This window comes from Macadamia integrifolia, unplaced genomic scaffold (assembly GCF_013358625.1).
Source record: "Macadamia integrifolia cultivar HAES 741 unplaced genomic scaffold, SCU_Mint_v3 scaffold_260A, whole genome shotgun sequence".
Taxonomy (NCBI): Eukaryota; Viridiplantae; Streptophyta; class Magnoliopsida; order Proteales; family Proteaceae; genus Macadamia; species Macadamia integrifolia.
This window is the reverse complement of record NW_024870658.1, coordinates 16,803-35,306: the sequence shown is the minus strand read 5'-3', so window position 1 is coordinate 35,306 and position 18,504 is coordinate 16,803. Positions and strand designations below refer to the sequence as shown.

General features: G+C 37.5%; 2 protein-coding genes and 1 non-coding gene across 5 annotated transcripts; 1 reads left to right on the top strand and 2 right to left on the bottom strand.

Annotated features, from left to right (window-relative positions):
- Positions 1 to 1,747: 1,747 nt before the first annotated feature.
- On the bottom strand, positions 1,748 to 1,830 carry TRNAL-UAA. Its single transcript has one exon. It is a non-coding gene; the product is annotated as a tRNA-Leu (tRNA).
- A 212-nt stretch (positions 1,831 to 2,042) lies between these two features.
- LOC122071550 (splicing factor U2af small subunit B-like) lies at positions 2,043 to 5,251 on the top strand. 2 transcript variants are annotated; one of them, XM_042635920.1, is made up of 6 exons: positions 2,043 to 2,423; positions 3,175 to 3,261; positions 3,352 to 3,433; positions 3,506 to 3,632; positions 3,727 to 4,224; positions 4,945 to 5,251. In XM_042635920.1, exons 1-5 carry the CDS (start codon positions 2,187 to 2,189, stop codon positions 4,205 to 4,207), a joined length of 1,014 nt encoding a protein of 337 aa, XP_042491854.1. In that variant the 5' UTR covers positions 2,043 to 2,186; the 3' UTR covers positions 4,208 to 4,224; positions 4,945 to 5,251. The 2 variants fall into 2 exon arrangements, with proteins under 2 accessions (XP_042491854.1, XP_042491855.1); XM_042635921.1 differs by having other exon boundaries at positions 4,364 to 5,251.
- A 9,246-nt stretch (positions 5,252 to 14,497) lies between these two features.
- On the bottom strand, positions 14,498 to 18,281 carry LOC122071544 (probable LRR receptor-like serine/threonine-protein kinase At3g47570). Of its 2 annotated transcripts, none has more exons than XM_042635913.1 (2): positions 15,521 to 18,281; positions 14,498 to 14,959 (listed from the first exon to the last, which is right to left on the bottom strand). In XM_042635913.1, the coding sequence occupies exons 1-2, from the start codon at positions 18,210 to 18,212 to the stop codon at positions 14,571 to 14,573; spliced, it is 3,081 nt and encodes a 1,026-aa protein (XP_042491847.1). In that variant the 5' UTR covers positions 18,213 to 18,281; the 3' UTR covers positions 14,498 to 14,570. The 2 variants fall into 2 exon arrangements, 1 of the variants encoding a protein (XP_042491847.1); XR_006138203.1 differs by having other exon boundaries at positions 14,830 to 14,959; positions 17,968 to 18,098.
- Between the last annotated feature and the right edge of the window lie 223 nt (positions 18,282 to 18,504).

Here is an 18,504-nt window from a genome sequence, read left to right as displayed (position 1 = left end):
TATTTTTAGTCTATTGCCATGACGATTTGACAATTCCGATGGTTGGATAGACAGTGGCTTATTAAATTTTAGACTCATCAACCATATAACTTGTCGTCTATTGGCAACACCATCTGTATGTTTATGCACGCCTACACTACTTGACCACTATTATAAGAGACCTAAAGGAAACAAAATTTGGCATTTGAAATAATATGATTCTCATGGGGCCCACTTGGTTAGAGGAGTAGAGAGAAAATAATTATAAGCCATTTGGGAGGATGTACGATATGTCAGTTGCGTGGACAACTTTCCCGCCATCCCCAATGAATGAGGAAAGTCGAACCCATAGCCTCCTAAGGCTCCTACTACTGGCATTTTAGCAGGGTACCATCTACACCATAAAGGCATTTGAAACAATATGATCCATATGGAGCCCACAAGGTTAGAGGAGGAGAGAGAAAACAAAAAAAAAACCTCATGAAAGTGACATATAGTGTATTGCTTGTGTGGAGAACTTTTTCCCATATTACAGTTAACCCCCTCCCCAATGAAGTAGAAGAGTCTAACCAATGACCTCTGCAAGTAGAGAGAGAGAGAGACTAGAATACCCCCTAAGGGGAGTCATGGCTTGCACTAGCTAGACAGCCACGACTCCTCACACCATACTTCTAACAACCTCTTAAGACCCCTACTACCTACTAGAACTTTGACAAGGTGTCACCATCTATACTAGCAAGTGTCTTTTTAGTCCACAAAAGTTTGCCATGTTGGTCTGACGATTCCAGCTGTTGGATAGATAGTGGCAGTCTAGATAGGTCACTTGTGAAATCTAGACTTATCAATCTTATTACCCGTAGTCTATTAGCATGCCCCTCATATATGTCCATGCACGTTTATGATATTCCGACCATTATTGTGAACTCTCTTCAAGTCATGAATGTTTTTTTATGCATGCCTACGTTACTTGACCACTATTGTAAGCATCCTGGCTTAATGCCTTATCCACATAATTTTGCATTTGAAACAATATGATCCACATGTAGACTACACCATCAGAGGAGGAAAAAAAAAAAAAAAAACCATGTCAAGGGACTTACAATATATTAGTTGCATAGAACCCATGACATCTAAGACCCCTACTACCACCAACACTTTGGCAGTACCACCATCTATAGAATAACGACTATGAGAAAATATATATGAACCTCATGGGCTCAATTGGTTAGAGGAGGAGAGAGAAAATAAGAAAAACCATCTGGGAAGACATACAAATATTAGTTGTATGGATAACTTTTTCCATATTACATTTAACCCTTCCTCGATGAAGCAAGAGAATCGAACCCATGATCTCCTAAAACCCCTATTATCTATTGGTGGCTTGGATAGACCACGACTTGTCAAATTTTAGATTCATCAACCATACTGCTCCTCATCTATTGACATGCACGCCTAAGATATTTCAATCACTATTATGCACTCTCTTGGAGTCCTGAATTTTTTCCATACATGCCTATAATACTTGACCATTATTGTAAAAGTGTCAAGGTTCAATTCGAACCAGTCGGATTGATCGAGTTAGCCCTGAACCAACCATACAAAAACCTTGATCGAAACTGAAAAGAAACCAACATCCAAGAAAAATACATAGAAATTTTCCATTGATTTCCCTAATGTATATGTGTAAAACTGAAATTAAACCTGATAGTAGCTCATTTAGACTAGTCAAGTCAATAAATAAAATTAATAAAAAAGGAGAAATAAAAATTGCTGGCTGTGGGGTTCGAACCCACGCGCACTTATGTGCAGAAGATCTTAAGTCTTCCCCCTTAACCTCTCGGGCAAACCAGCTATTTTGTTAAGGTATCACCATTATTAATTTAAACAAATAATAAAATCAAATCCTATTCCAATTCACATGATATTTGTGATTTCTGACCGTTGGATTAACTTCTAGATCCGGGCCTACATATCTGTTACCCAGATTCTAATCGTACGAACAGTATCGATCTTAACTTGTCTGAGAAACCATTAACTGATTTGGGATTGGGATAACTAGTCCTCGTCCAATTTGTTGTTTATTACGACTCTTTTCGCTCTTCCCTTTATCCACTGTGGTTTTCGTCGGCCTTCCGAAACGAAACCCTAGATCAGAGAGCGAAGTTCAATATTGAGAAGAAGAGAGACAGAGAGAACGGATCGAATCAATGGCGGAGCACTTGGCTTCTATATTCGGTACAGAGAAGGATCGGGTGAACTGCCCTTTTTACTTCAAGATCGGAGCTTGCAGACATGGTGATAGGTGTTCTAGGCTTCATACGAAGCCTAGCATCAGTCCAACATTGCTTATCGCTAATATGTATCAGAGACCTGATATGATCACTCCTGGAATTGATCCTCAGGGTCAGGCCATTGATCCTCACAAAGTCCAGGAGCACTTCGAGGTTTCTTCTACTGTCTATCCCTTTCTTGTCTGTTTTCTTCATTCTTCTGTACTTTGTCTCCTGCGTAAAAAGTTTAATCTTTCTGTGGTTAAGGACCTGGTGTGTTGTTATTGATGGTCGATTTGTTTATTTTATTGTACGATCTAGTTTTTGGGGTTTTTCTATGCATGTATAGTAGATGGTTTTGCTTGAACGTTTTCCTATTGTGCTAGATAACTTCTTTCTCCCCCCGCCTCCCCCAATTTTTTCTTCCTCTTCTGTTTCTTCTATCCATCCATCGTATTGTTAGGGTTGGAACTGCTGCCTACCGGGTTTTAGGTTTCTAGGTTGCTCTTCATAGTAGCTACTTGCTTGCCTGCCCACTTTCTGTCATTCTTCGATTTGTTTTGTTGGATTTGATCATAACATATTGAAACTTCTGACCTAGTTCTGTCATTATATGCTCCCCCAACCCTCATAACCTGATTTCATTATGTGCTGTGATATATGAAAAGAGTGATGGACCGAGATGGGAACTTTTGATTTTCTTTGGATGTAGACCAGAGGGGTCGTTATTCTCCGTTTATTAAATCACTCGCTTCTCATCATTTCTTCCTGTTAGGTTGATGGTTCTGTCTATGTTTGTCTGTGTGTCTAGTCCATGATATGTACAGTCAGACATTATGATCTTGTAGTGAATTTGTTGTATCACTGATGTTCACGCTCTGTCAATATGCAACATGGGTAACCTGCCATTCTGTTGGAGCTGCAGAATTTTTATGAAGATCTATTTGAGGAGTTGAACAAATATGGAGAGATTGAAAGCTTGAATATTTGTGACAATCTGGCTGATCACATGGTAACTGAACAGGGACTGTAAAATCATGGTTTAGTTTTCTCTTGAATTTTTCCTATTTTATGCCAAACTCACTTAATCTTTGATGGGCAGGTGGGTAATGTATATGTTCAGTTTAGAGAGGAAGACCATGCTGCAAATGCAGTGAAGAATCTTAATGGAAGATTCTATGCAGGTTAGTTGTTTTAGTGTTACAGAAGTTTGTGTTATTCCTAGGTTGGTAACTGAGATTAAATCAACATTTCAGGACGTCCAATTATGGCCGACTTTTCTCCTGTGACGGATTTCCGTGAAGCCACATGTAGGCAATATGAAGAAAACACGTGCAATCGAGGAGGCTATTGCAACTTTATGCATCTCAAAAAGATTAGCAGGTGATACCACATTTTTACTCTTCTAGCTTTTCTTTTATAAGCACTGAATATGTCCATGATTCATTGTATTTGGTGGCTGGTTTGTTTTTTCCAGGGAATTGAGGCGGCAACTATTCGGGAGATATCGGCGAAGACGCAGCCGCAGCCGAAGCAGGAGTCGAAGTCCATTCAGGCATCGTAATTATGAGGAGCGTCCACATGGTGGTGGTGGCGGTGGTGGTGGCCGTGGCCGTGGTCGTGGATTTGGTTTTGGTAGAAGGAATGATGACCGGGATCCCCATTACCATGATGAGCGAGGCAGGAGGCCCAGGAGCCGAAGCCCAGGACGGAGGAGGGGAAGAAGCCCGAGCCCCGGAGGAAGGAGGAATAGGAGTCCGGTTCGGGAAGGTAGTGCTGAAAGAAGGGCTAAAATTGAGCAGTGGAACAGGGAGAGGGAACAAGCTCAATCTAGTAATAAAAATAACAGCAGTGTTGATCACAACGATGATGAGAGCAATGGGTATGCTCAGAATGGAGGCATGTACAATGATCAGCAGCAGCAACAGCCACCGCAGCAAGGAGGATATGGCTACTGACACAATTGAAATTTGTGGTTTGTCCCTTGCTCTAGATCATCTCTCTCTCTCTCTCTCTCTCTCTCTCTCTGGTTGCTCCATAGGTGAAAGGGTTGCGTTTTTTCAGAAATCACCAATTTACTAAATAAAGCTTACAGCCCATTTTCCACTGTGCAGGTGGTGTGCAGGTTCACAATTCTGTGATATGGAATGTAGAACTTAATTTTATTTTTGGGCTCCTCTCTCCTTTCTGATCTTCCATGATAATTCCTAACCGTGTGCTTGCATGCCTGGAGTGCCTGTGAATACTGCAAGGCTCCCATATATTTTTTTAATCTTCTCCTCTCCACATTCTCAATTGCCTATCTACAGCAGAAATGAATTTTTTTAGTGGTTATATTTCAACATTTTTTGGCTGCCATCTCATTTCTTCACAATTGAAATTTAAAAAAAATTTTCCTTGGAGCTTGAAATATTTTTGGGCGACTTGCTGGAACCACTTAGGGATGAAAAATGGCTTACCATTTTTTGCTATGTCTGCGTGCATGTTTCAATATATTGATCATTCTACACCACAAACATACAGGGACCCATCAATTCTCCCATGTTTCTGTATTTAGGCTTTTGAATAATTTCTATTTTTCTTTTCCCAGAGAAGTAGTAGTCTTACCTGCTTTATGAGTTTTGCAGGTTCAGGTATCCCTGCTCATGGATCAGGCCTCTTTTATATGGCAGCTTACCATGAAATTTCTGTACAGGTTGGTTGCATTATCGGAGTGACTTGGCAGGATTTAACAGATACAATGGTGGAAGAATTGTTGCAGAAGTTTTCTCAGATGTTCAAAGCAGGTGAGGTTTTCCTTTCAAACCCTACACTCATTCCTATCAAACTGCAGGTTACTCTTTCTGGATCAGGATATCAGACAATTTCAGCTAATGCTTTGAGTTTCGTACATGCTGGTATATGGAGTTTACATTGTACTGTGTGGGAGTGTTTATTATATTAGAAGGGATAATTGCTCAATTTTATTGGTTTTTTTGATATATACTTTCACTCTTCCAAAAGATGGATTCCAAACTTGTTTTTTGATCTAGAATTCTGCTGCTAATCCTGATTCAATTCAACAACAATTTGAAACCCCTCCTCTCTCCCCGCCCCCCAAAAAAAAAAAAAAATCCCCCTAATAGTGGCGGTAAAAATATCAGTTTTTGGTACTGATGCTTAATAACAAACCCAACTCTTAAGGGGATCCAGGGCCAGGCAATGCCATGCACAACTCTGAATCAAGTTAGCTGCCAGTGTGCATTGGGATCCTGGGAGTTCGCCGTGCCAATTTTGTAAAGACTGAACCACTATCTGCCTCTTTACTCCCGTCCCCATGTGTTTAAGATGCTCTTGGACACTGGTGTTGCCTACACCAGGCTGCAGGGTTCTTTCTTTTTTATTTTTAAGATTTTTTGGTTAGAAGAGATAATGAGTAATGAGACTAGACCTGTGAATTAAGATCTCCAGTGCTAGGCCAAGTGTGACAAAAGCGGACTTGTTTTGTTTCTACGGGGTGAAAATGGAAGGCCTAAATCTCAATTTCTATTTAGGCCAGTTGATTTCTGTTTAGGATGCATCATTGGGTGTTTGGGTGAGGTGACGGTGCTTGCCAAGGTAATGCCATCACCATTCATTTGCTTCGGTCAAATTCACAAGATTCATATAATGTTTCTATACAGAATTTGATGAATCAGGTCTCAAGTGCAAGAGAGGCGGTTTGCAAGCCATTCAATATCTTTCTGGGTTGGCTATTTCATTATTTGATTGATAGGTTGCTTGCCTGTGTGACTTCATTGTTGCTTGCTTAAGTGACTGCACTGTTGCAATTTTTGCCGTTGTCCACCTCCATTGAACCAAGATATTAAGCTCTCATAGTTGGATCAGACTAATACTTCTTCCCATCCTTGCTCTTTTTGGGTGTTTGTAGTCTTTGATAAAGACCATTTACTTTCGATTCCTGTGCAAATCCGGTAATACCAGGATTCATAGAAGCCGCAAGAAAATTAAAGTTATGAAATAACAGTGAAGCTCATCCTGATTCTCTTGGGCATGGGGCTATACTCTATTAACAAAATTGACCTCTCCTGGTCTATGCTCCATGATGGAAGATAATTGGCCTCTCCCTAATTTGAAGTCCGTCGTATTCAATTAGAATTTGATATCCTTAGCTAAGTGAGAGACGATTCTCGAAACTAGAACCGTTGTTTTGGGGGAGGGGGGGGGGTGGTTCGCCTTTCAACAGACTGAGGCTTATGTTTTTATAGACATCGGTCAGGTGGTTTCCTGGTCCTCAGCTGGTACTTGTAGATTTAACGGCACGATAAGAGGGACATGTGTTGCTACAATATGCGAGGGGTTCGTAAGGAGGGGAAGGAGGGAGAAAGATGAATGACTTGTGGAAGTTTGAAAGAGATGAGCATGTTGGGGCAACAAGCCCTTTCCAATGTGTGACAAGTAATGTAGAAAAAACAAACTCCAATTTTTACAAGGAAGCCCTTATAAGGTGGAATAGAAAACAATGAGATATAATCAGAATAAATATTCTCCTATGAAAATAACAAGATTATAATTCTCTCCAGTTAAACTATAGGCTACTAAGCATCAAGAGGAATAATCCATTCTTGGATAACAAAATTATTTACCAAAATAATAAGTGGCAAAATAAAATACAAAACTTTCACTTCAACGTTGGCAACGATGAATATAAAAAAGAATTATCCACCTTTCCTTGTTCCCTAGTTGAGAGAATACCGTCGCATTGCAACCGAGAACCCTTATGGTAATAACTCTGGAGAAAAGAACTCCTCGCACTAACAAAAAGGATGCATGGATTGGGCTCCTCTGTAGTGCTCTAAGGCGTGTAGTGGACATCCAACGATCAGGAATGCTGAGGCGTTCCTGGTCGTTGGAGGAGCACTACCAAGGGTCTCAACACAACGACGTCATTTCTTTCACCTTTTTATGTATATGCAACATGACAAGAGAGTGAGAATGTCGATTTGGTATAACCTTCACAAGTCTAAGTGGGTACTTTGCATGTGTGTGAAGAGTAAATGTGTCAATCGGTTCAGTTCTGGTTATTCGGTTCAGTTTCAAATGATGTTAAGATAACCAAAACCGAATCGAGAATCAACTCAGTTCCATATTTAGATACTCAAGCCGATTCAATTTGGCTTGGTTTGATTTCGTTTCCAATTCGGTCCTAATATGCAATTTTGTTTAGGTTTTGTACTTTGGTTTTAAGTCGGTTATGAAAACGGATCTACTTTTGAATCATGAATATGATGGATTAAAGGTCATAATGGGCTCAATTTATGGGCCCTATGGCCATTGTTAACTCCAAAATTGTCTTAGCATGTAAATATGTGATGATTAAAAAAAAAAAAAAAAAAGAACACGAATTTTCAAAATTGAATATTGAAAAAATCCCACTTGAGTCTTCACGGTACTACTATATTAGGGTTTTTTCTTTTTTTTTTTTACTTTTTGGTTTTAAGACAATTCAATTTGATTTTGGTTCGAATCGATGGTTCTTTCACCTAAAACCGAAACCGAACCGAATTGAGGAGCATATTCACATACTCAAATCAAATTTGAACTAAATTAATTCGGTTTGGTTCAGTTAATTCGGCTCAATATTAGTTATAATATTTGGTTTCGATTCCCAATTGACACCCTTAGTGAGGAGGAACCCAATAAACCTCCTCTGGTTCACGAGGAGGGATCTGTCAAACCCAAATATGCCATATTTCTACAAAAATTATGCTTCACCTTGGGTAAGGCTATTGTCATCATATTTTGCATGTTCTTGTTAGCATGAATATTCTGAAGTTGCATAAGCTTCTGTTCCAGAATATCACGAATCCAATAATACCTTACATCCTTTTTTTTTTTAGGAGATGCCTTGCATCAATATACTTTGTTTTGTATTTGAAACTAAGGTTCATACTCAAGTGGATGGCACTCTGATTGTCGCAATTAATAATGTACTGTCTTGCTTCAAATCTAGTTCTTTTGAACCTTATGATTCTTAACATCTCTTTGCAGACTTCAATTGCAGCAATGCGCTCAACATCCGTAGTTGATAAAGTCACACATCCTTGCAACTTAGACTTTTATGACATTGCTCTCCCTGCAAAATCAATCAAGTACCTCATGTAGACTATTGAGTCAATGTCACTTGTCATATCTGCATCTACGTATTTTTGTGACAAAGGTTTATCACATTTAAAACATAGACATACATTGGACGAACCTTTGAGATACCTCATAATCTATTTGACTGCTTCTCAGATCTTTTCGTCAGAATTGGAAAAATACTACTCACAATTCCAAGTTTATGTGCAATAATCAAATATTTTACATACCATGACATATATCAAACTTCCTATCGTTAACGACGCATAGGGAGTTTTATTTCGTCTTTTTTTTATCCTTACTCAGTTGAAGGGCTCTCTACTCACTACTCAAAATAATGCCTCCACCCCTGTGAAACCCAAAATGCCATCCCCCATTTATGCCCATGTGTGCTGCCGGCGTGGGGTGTTATTTTCCCCTAACAATCCACAGTAAAATGTGTACTTTGCAATAAGATTTCAATTAAAAAGCTCAAATTTTCGTGGTTCCCAACTGAAACCTCAGTTCTTAGACAACCAACCACAATAGTTGGGCGTCGGTTTGTATTTTGAGGCCTTCTGGCCCATCATTCTGACCTTAAATTTGGAAGCAAGCAAAGGATGAAACAAAAGAAAGTGAAAAGACAAATTTTGATGGGCATGGTTTGCCTGTTGCAAGCATAGTTGTCAACGCATTGCCTAGGTGTCTACACGGCCTTGTTTGGACTGATACCTTGGTTTCCTAGGCAGTGCCTAGATGATTTACTACTATCGTCTTAATTTTTAACCCCCCTTGACCATCTTGGTTGCTGGTGGCACCATGACAACTATGATTGCAAGTATATGTGTTTACATCTTATCCTATCAATGGGCTTTAATCAAACATAAGCAATGGAAGTGAGAAGGAAGGCTTCGGTCTCAAGACTTGGTAACAAAAATCAAAGGTCCTCACCATATTTGTAGTGCATGGTATCCGGTCAGGTATTGGCCATCACAAAAACCAATATGATATTGGCACAGATTGGTATTGAATCACATGCATCTAACAGAATGCCTCTGATTTTCCTAAAAAACAGGGTTTGTGACATATATATCGCAGGTTCATACCATTCAACCGATACAATATCGACCATGTATATGGATTGGAAAAATGCAAAATCGATATAGATTGCCTGTATCGAGCTATCCAATACCTCAAACCATGGTCCTCGCCGATGGACAAGTGGAAGGCTGAAAAAACAACCATCCTATAGACCCTAGATGAGTGGGTGCACCTTATTGCGGAAGAAAACTTTCTCCTAATATAAATCATACCAAAGATAGCCTTAGCTAGTAATTTCAAGAGAAAAGACAAGCCTAGTTTAGCTTAAATTAGTTCCCAAGTTGAAAGGCCTTCTCCAACCTGTAAAAATTTACATGGAGGTGATATATAAGTTTCTTACTCTTTTCCTTCAACACAAATCTTTGTTGCCATGTTGAAGTCGTTTGGTTGGTGAATAGATTGCTTTAAAAAAATTTGGTGCATGGCACTATAATATTTCATCAATTCATCTCAAGCTTAACCTTACACATGGTGAAAAAGTGGGTCCAAGATGGCTAAATAGTTGGAAGTTGGAAGTTGCAAGTTGCAAGTTAACTGAGTTGCTATTAAATATAAAAAGAGGGAAAAAAAAAAAAAAATTCTTCCATCATGGAAGGTTGGAAAGACAACAATCCTAGCACTAGATGGTTGGGAATATTTCTTTGTTATAAAATAGGGGAATGAAAACTCTAAACCATAGACAACCCTAGCTGATCACATCAACAATAAAAACTGCATCACGAACCTGAAAACACATAAAGAATCTTAAGGAATTAGTGGCATTGAGTCATGTCACTGTCCACTCTCTTAAGTATTGTAGATGCCGCCTACGGTATAAATTGTGTTTTTATGAATTAACCACCAACATAAAATAGCATCACATACTGATCAAATAGTCACTGCACTCATTTACTGAGTCATGTTAGGATACTTTAGAGTTGCACTTAATTGAATACAACAAAATAATGAATAGAGAAAGTCAAGAGAAAACAGATGTTGGGATTGTCTATAAATCTATTGAAGAAATGAGCTTACTTTCCTCTCTTTTTATAGGAGAAGAAGAGATGCTACTAGAGGTTGTATTAAGAAAATGGGAGAGGGATAGGTATGCCGCCGATATCAAGTATGCTAGCGGATAGCACCAATAGGAACACATGATGGAGTATCATTCAGGAAAGATATGAGGGTCATTTCAAAAAAAGGGAAGAGAGAGATAGACACAATGGGTGCTAGCATACTTGATATCAGCGGCATACCCAACCTTTTCCCTAAGAAAATATACCAAACACTATGTCTTTTTTTACAAGACACGTTTGTTGTTTTTCCAATAATCACATTTATTGGTCATTTAGGTGTGTATACTTGGAAGAGACATAATGCTCTAATAATTCTTAAAAAAAAAAAAAAAAAAAAAAAAAAAAAAAAAAAAAAAAAAAAAAAAATCTCAACAATTCTTCACATGATCCAAAATTTTCAAAACAATCGGTAGACTTAATTGAACACACTGGAATTAGTAAAATGCTTCATTACAGATGTATTTTGGACTTGAGTCTACTAAATCTGATAAGCTATACTATATAGTATAGATGATTCGAACTTCTTAAATATTTTCTCATTGGTGTAGTCGACTAGTTTATCATTCATCCTATCATTCAACTCCCTTCCTATCATATTCTATCTATTTAGTTGAAAATTTCATTAAAGAGTTGAATGATAGAATATGAATGATAAATTAGTCAATTACACTAATGAGAAAAGATTTAAGAAGTCCTACTGACTTATCATTCACAAACAGAAGTTGAACTTTTTAAATCTATTCTCTTTTCATTTCATCGTAGTGAGTATTACTTTACCATCTAACTATAATGAACAAAAATAACAGTATTAGTCAAGTCATTCAATGACTTCCGTTTTTACTCTTTGAACCTAATTTCAGGGATTTACTATAACATAGGTTGGATGTCTGTCACATACTTACGTCATGAGCCTTGATTTTATTCTTGTAGATTTGGGTAGCCCATAATGAAACCCTACCCCTTGATCTAGTATCCTTGGGCCTCCCCTGAGGGTATATAAAAGGGATATGCCACGTACGTCCGACTCACCTCATGTAGACGGGTAATAGGTATAATGGTGTTCCTTGTCAAGGATGAACCTCATGTCCTAAAGCCTACCCTTTGCAAGTATTTTGTATTGGAGATAGATTAGAATCATGAGGAATACCACAACTAATGTATAATTGTTCAAGGCTTAGGTTAGAACTTCAACAGAACTGATTATTAAAAGCTTGGATTTGGTCCTGACCATTAGAATGATTTATAGTTTAGAATTAAAACCAGACTTATAATGGGAGTTTGGGTGTTTAGGTTTTTCATGCACTATTCACTCTCCTGAGCCCAGCACTCTCATATTATAATGGGTCATTGATGGCCATTGTGTCCACAGTGTCTAATTTTATTATAAATTGTTTATGAACCCAATATGCTAAAATCTATTTTTCTTTCGGCTATATTGACTAGTGTTTTGGTCTTTGGACAGATGAAAGACTGGTATCAACTAGGAATCAGAACATCCCATTATTGATTGGTACTAATTCACCTGTAGTTCTACTGGTCCAAAGGCGCTGTGTATTAATAAACATCTCTAGTTCGAGTCTCCTCGTGATTGATCTGTTACACGGGTTATGTGTGGCTGCATGTAACTAGAGTGTACCTTTGGGCATAAACAGTAAAATTGAACAAGGGGTTCCTCATTAGCAAAAAAAGAAAAAAAGTGAGATATTTTGGGCCCGGGCTCCAAAAAGGAGTTACACATAATTAGTTATTCTGTGCAAATATATATATATATATATATATGTATGAAAAGAAAATGAAAAGATGATAAAAGGCTTTTAATCTCTAAGTGACAAGCTTAAACTATAGGCATGGTCAAGCTATATAATTGTCTTCCACCAAAAAAATTGGTCGCTCTTCAGTTGCTCATCAATTTTTTATGCTTTTGGCTGGCAGCTGCAATCCCTATTGAAGAGCTTTAATATCCATTCTTATAGCTGATCTTGAACATGCACATTAAAATTCATAAACTGTACAACCACAAAACAGATTAAGTGAATTCTTGTATTCCAGCCTATGTGTTAGCTATGCATTCTTGGTACAGATGTTCGGTCTAAAACATGTTCTGAAGCAAGAAAAAATTTATTTATCTTTCAAAATGTGTTCTAGACCTAACATCTATTCTAAGAATGCATACCAAACACAAAGTTAGTTTGTCAAACTAGCATGTTTGAGGGGCTCCCAAAGGCTGACAATATCATGAAAAAAAAAAAAAAATCATATGCCAAGACCCTATTTAGCCATGATCATCAAATGCTTGATAGGCTGCCAATATGCATAACAACATTTATGACAAACTCCTATCAAAATATCTGATTTTTTTGGGGAATATAGAGCTCCAATAAGAGATAAGACATTGCCTCCGCTCAAAGCAGTTCCTTCACCACACCAAGAAGCAAAAAGGGCATTTAGACTTAGAGAATTGAAATTGGAAAGTATTTTTCTTTTAGATACTTCGAATCCAAGGAGAGTGCCTCTATGTGAGGAGTCTCACCTAATTTTATGGCCATCACTCCATTTTGAAATTATTCCTTTTAAGACTCCCCCAAAAGTTTGGAATATCGTACTTGTACAGAAGGACCAGAACTGATACAACCTTGATATAAATTGGGCTAAGGTAAGGTTTTTTTTTTACCCTGAATATTATCTGGGACTCGGGGAAGCCCCTAAGATAATATTAATAAAATAGAAAAGGATTACAAGGGAGGACATAACCCGCCTTACCCCAACCCAACAAACAAAAGCATTCACACTCTCAAAGAACAACCAAAAAACCCAATGGAAAAAAAAATTACTTTCTAAATATCGGCCACCCAACTTCATCTTTTCTAATGATCTGGCTAAGGTCTCTAGGAAGAGTTTGGTCACCAAGAAAAATTGAATCTGTAGTTGAAGCACAAGCCAAGTTCGCCAACCAATCAGCCGCTCTATTATTCTCTCGAAAAGAGAAAGAGATTCGAGCTCGAAGAGTCACATAGAGTCATAACCTCCTAAAACCAATACCCGCAACTCCATAAATCACAATACCTATTAAACACTGAGTTCATAATCAAAGTAGAATCGGAGCTAATAGAAAAATCTGAGGAACCCAAATCCATGCATAACCTTAAACCGTCCCTCAAAGCATACAACTCAGCCACAGAATTAGAACAAACACCATAGAACTAGAGAAAGCCGCAAGGACCTTGCCATCCTTATTTCTGATGAGACCTCCTCCCCACTAATACCAGGATTTCCTTAGCTAGCATCATCTACACATTTAACTTGACTGACGTCGCTGGGGGAAGCCAGAATGTGGGAATTGGAGCTCTTTGCCTCGACATGAAATGATTAATATTAAAAACCTGCAAAATAATATTCTCCCTCATTGAAAGAGATTTACTAAACTTAGATAGAAGAGGTAAGGTTGAAATTGAGTCTTAAACTCCTCCGATTTCCTACTTAACTATTATGTAAATCATGGTCTTAAAAACAGTACTAAATTGGGCATATCAGTCAATCTGCACCAGTATCGGCCGTGGCCAATATAGATACCTGCCATATCCTGGACTGGTGCGACAGTTCTAATTGGGTGTAAATCTGTCCATAAATTGATTTTTTGATTAAAATTGAAGGCGAAATCATCCGATTCAGCCTGATGTGTTCGATCCATATCAATACCGGTATCCGATTCTGTATTGGTGGACCAATTCTACCGGGGGTAGATCTGTCCAGCAAATGATTTATAATAACATTTGAGGGTGGTTACATCTATCCAAAAATAATTTATTAATCAAAATTAAGGGCAAAACCATCTGATTCGGCCCCATACGGCCGATCCATATTGATATTGTTACTGATACCGGTTTTTAAAACCATGATGTAAATAACACTAGATTAGCTTATCTCTGTTGCATGATCTAGAACTCTCTTTTCCCTAGGTTTTTTCATGAGCATTAAGCAGCCAAGACAACACAATAACTTCAAAAGTAATACATTGAGAATCACCTTCTAATTGAATGTTGTTGCTCAGTATTGATAAATTCTTGCTTCAAAAAAATTTCTTTTTGATTAATTGTAGATCTCTCACCATATCGTTCATGTTCATACGTTCTCTTGGCGATTCCATGGAGCATTGAAGTGCGAGTTCAATTATTAGCATCATGAAATCTTGCAATTTATCTGTCATATGACTAGGACTTTCAGCTCTGTTGATTGCATCCTCTTTAATTTCTTCACTTTGTTCTTCCTTGAGTAAAAGTGTTGGATCTAAAATCTGCATCACGTGTACAGGTAAAGCTGCCTTTGCAAAGTTATGGAGATTTAAATCACCACCAAACATATGATCTGTTGGCCTTTTTCCTGTGAACATCTCCAATAAAAGAATCCCATAGCTAAACATGTCCCCTTCTACAGTTGCCCTTCCACCCATGCCATACTCTGAAATTTAGAAACCTCCCATTGTTAGTATAACAAGAATAGATTTGAATATTTTTTTCATATAATATAAGAAATTACGGTCTGAATTATGAAAATTCTGAACCCATTATTCATAGTAAAAAGTTACATGGTCTTTTTTTTTTTAATATGGGAACCATGATTGCTTTAATTATGTTAATTATAAGTCAATCTAAATTAGGTCCAAGGCATTCATAGTATAACCAATTCCTAATTTAAATGAATATGGATACAACCATGATCCGCTCTAATTACAATAGAAACATGTGTTGATATACGTACTCGATCAATTAGCTAGAATAGATATGAATATATCCAATAATAGTTGGATTGAAATATTAACCCTAATAAACAAGAACTTTAGATCTAGACCCTTTTTTTCTAAATCATCATTTGGGTCATGTTTTATATACACACACAAACAAAAGAAAGAAAAAAAAAAATTCTGATTTAAATAGACAACTTAGTAAAGAGAATTTAGATCTACAAAATCAAAATTTAATATGTTAATAACTCAAATAAAATTGTATAGTTTATTTTTACCTGGAGCAACATAGCCAATGGATCCTTTTATCCCAATGGTACTAGTTTGAGTATGGGATGAATTGTCGTTAGGTCCTAAAAGTAACCTCGCCAAACCAAAATCACTGACATGTGCAATCATATTGCTATCAAGTAGAACATTGCTTGGCTTCAAGTCACAATGAACAATTGGCACATGACTGTTGTAATGAAAGTAAACCAATGCAGAAGCCACATCAATTGCGATGTTTAATCTTTGATAAAGGCTTAAATTCCTTGAATGATTATGTGCCTCCATTGGCAGATGCAACCAATCATCTAGACTCCCATTGGGCATGAACTGATAAACAAGGGCTTTGAAATCTTCACCTTTTGAATCAAGACTAGAACATGAAGTTAAAATCTTGACAATATTACGATGTCGAATGTTTCTTAATGTTTTGCATTCAGCCATAAAACTCTTGCAAACTCTTGGATTTTGAAGATTGAGTACCTTGACTGCGACAATTGTTTCATCTTGGTCGATAATCCCTTTGTATACAGAGCCAAAACTACCTGAGCCTATGAAATTCTCTGAAGAAAATCCTCTAGTGGCTTGAAAGAGCTCTTTGTAAGAAAGATTTAAGAATATGTCACCAATTAATGATGTGGATGGAGGTTTACTTTTCGATTTCTTAATCCAATAAAGAGTAAGAAAGGAAGATAGCAAAAGAAAACCAAGAATCACACCTATTATTGACAAAATCATTCTAAAAGCACTGAACTTTTTTCTCTTCATAGATCCATGGTTTGTGCATGCAGGCAGTTTTAACTCTATAATTCCTCCACAAAGATTATCATTTCCATTCACTAAAATTGCACTTGCATTTCTAAAGATTCCTTTATTTGGTACCTCCCCTTCAAGATTATTAAAGGATAAATTCAAACTCTGCATTGCTACAAGTTTGTCAAGATCTGTTGGAATTTGTCCTGATAAGTTGTTGTGTGAGAGATCTAAAACTTGAAGCCCCTTCAGAAGAGTCAAAGTTTGAGGAATGGTTCCTTCAAAAAAATTACCCCACATATAGAGATATTCCAAACTATTACAATCACCAATGGAGGAGGGGATTTTACCAGATAATTTGTTTTTGGAGATATCCAATGTAGAAAGACTTTTTAAGTTACCGATTTCCGTTGGTAGAGAACCGACCAGAGAATTGTAAAATAAGTTGGGAGTTATTGATAAGAAGGAAATAAGAAAGAGTTGTACAGGTATTGAGCCTTGGAGGCTATTATTAGAAAGGGATAGGTACTGTAACTTTTGACAATTTCCAATGTTGGAAGGAATGCTTCCATACAAGCTGTTGGCATCTAAATGTAGTTCATATAAAAGAGTGAGATTTCCTATAGAAGAAGGTATGTGTCCTGAAAGCATATTTCCACCCAAGAATAATCTTTGAAGCCTCGACAGTTTTCCTATACTAGATGGAATATTACCTTCGAGAAAGTTCTGCTCCATGCTCAATAAGGTTAAGTTGACAAGATTCTCAATCCCAACAGGAATGGTTCCAGATATTTGATTCCATCCCAAAAAAAACATTAAGAGCTGTGTTGAGAAATTGGCTTTAAAGTCGGGAAGGGGACCCTTAAAATCATTATCTTGTATGTCCAAAATCTCTAGACGTGTACCATTGATCAAATAATTCACAAGATCGAAATCATCAACTTCCCCTGTTCCAAATTGATTTCCACCAATTAAGAATTCTCGAAGATTTTGAAGATCTCCTAAGCTTTTAGGGACTGGTCCAATAAAACTGTTGTCACCAAGATCAATTATTTCAAGTGTTGAAATATTTGAAATGGAACTTGGAATGCTCCCTGAGAAAAGGTTTGCTCCAATTTCTAGATGTCGGAGTTTAGGAAGAGTGAGGCCTATGTCTTGTGGAAGACTTCCATGGAGTTGGTTTTCTGGGAGAGAAATAATTTCAAGAGATGAGAGGTTATATAATGAGACAGGGAACATACCAGAGAGCTTGTTTTGATGAAGTGCTAGAAAGATTAGGTTTGTTAACTGACCAAAAGATTCTGGAATTCTCCCCTGTAGACTATTTTCAGCCAAAGAGATAGCTTGAAGAGAAGAAATGTTCCCAAAAGAAGCTGGTATTTCTCCTGTTAAGCCATTACTATAAATATAAATTATCTCCAGCTTTGACAAAGACTTAAATAGTTCGATCGGAATCTTCCCAACAAGATTGTTATAGGAGAAATCAATTATCCTTAGATGAGTGCAGTTGGCCAAGCTGATTGGAAGTTCTCCTTCGAGAGTATTGTTTAGAAAACCAATGACTTGTAATCGAAACAAATTACCAATTTCTTGGGGGATTTTACCATGGAAGCTATTGTTTGCAATGCTAAAGAAATGAAGAAAAGTGAGGTTCCCAATAGAAGGAGATATGTTACCTCCCAAGCCATGCCCTTCTAAAACTAACCTGGTAACCCGTTGTTGATGACGATGACCGCATTCTATCCCTACCCAGTTGCAGAAATGGATGGAATCATTCCAAGAACTTAATGTTCCGTATGGATCATCATCAATTTGATTCTTAAAGTCCAGCAAAGCAAGTCGATCAGTCTGATACCCTACGATCCTTTTACTACCTGTGACTGATTCTAGCAGCCTCAATGAGCTCCCAAAGAGGAGAATCATGAACACTAGAAGCTGATGAAGTGCCATCAGAATCAAATTTTGGGACGCAATTGCAGAAACTATGCAATTTAATTTGAGTTGCGGTATGGTAGCAATTCTGTTAATGTCTTTAAGAGAAAAGTATCCTATTTAAAAGGGCAATAGTAATATTCCACCAATATATAAAAGGTAGACCTTATATTTCAACACACCTTGTTGCTTGTTTTCTTCACCGTAACTTTCTCCTTGATTGCTCTCTTAGAGTCTTTTAAGTCCCACCACACAAGTCCCTTTCCCACCTACCAATCAAGGTTCAACTCTTTGGGCTTTTCTAGTTTCT

What these genes read in the sequence shown, in the direction of transcription:
- LOC122071550 (XM_042635920.1), top strand. Translation starts at nt 2,187, where the DNA reads ATGGCGGAGCACTTGGCTTCTATATTCGGTACAGAGAAGGATCGGGTG. An exon ending in ACAATCTGGCTGATCACATG is followed by an intron (nt 3,262 to 3,351) that starts GTAACTGAACAG and finishes TTTGATGGGCAG; the next exon opens with GTGGGTAATGTATATGTTCA. An exon ending in TAATGGAAGATTCTATGCAG is followed by an intron (nt 3,434 to 3,505) that starts GTTAGTTGTTTT and finishes TCAACATTTCAG; the next exon opens with GACGTCCAATTATGGCCGAC.
- LOC122071544 (XM_042635913.1), bottom strand. Translation starts at nt 18,212, where the DNA reads ATGGCACTTCATCAGCTTCTAGTGTTCATGATTCTCCTCTTTGGGAGC. An exon ending in CATTGGCTATGTTGCTCCAG is followed by an intron (nt 14,960 to 15,520) that starts GTAAAAATAAAC and finishes TCTAAATTTCAG; the next exon opens with AGTATGGCATGGGTGGAAGG.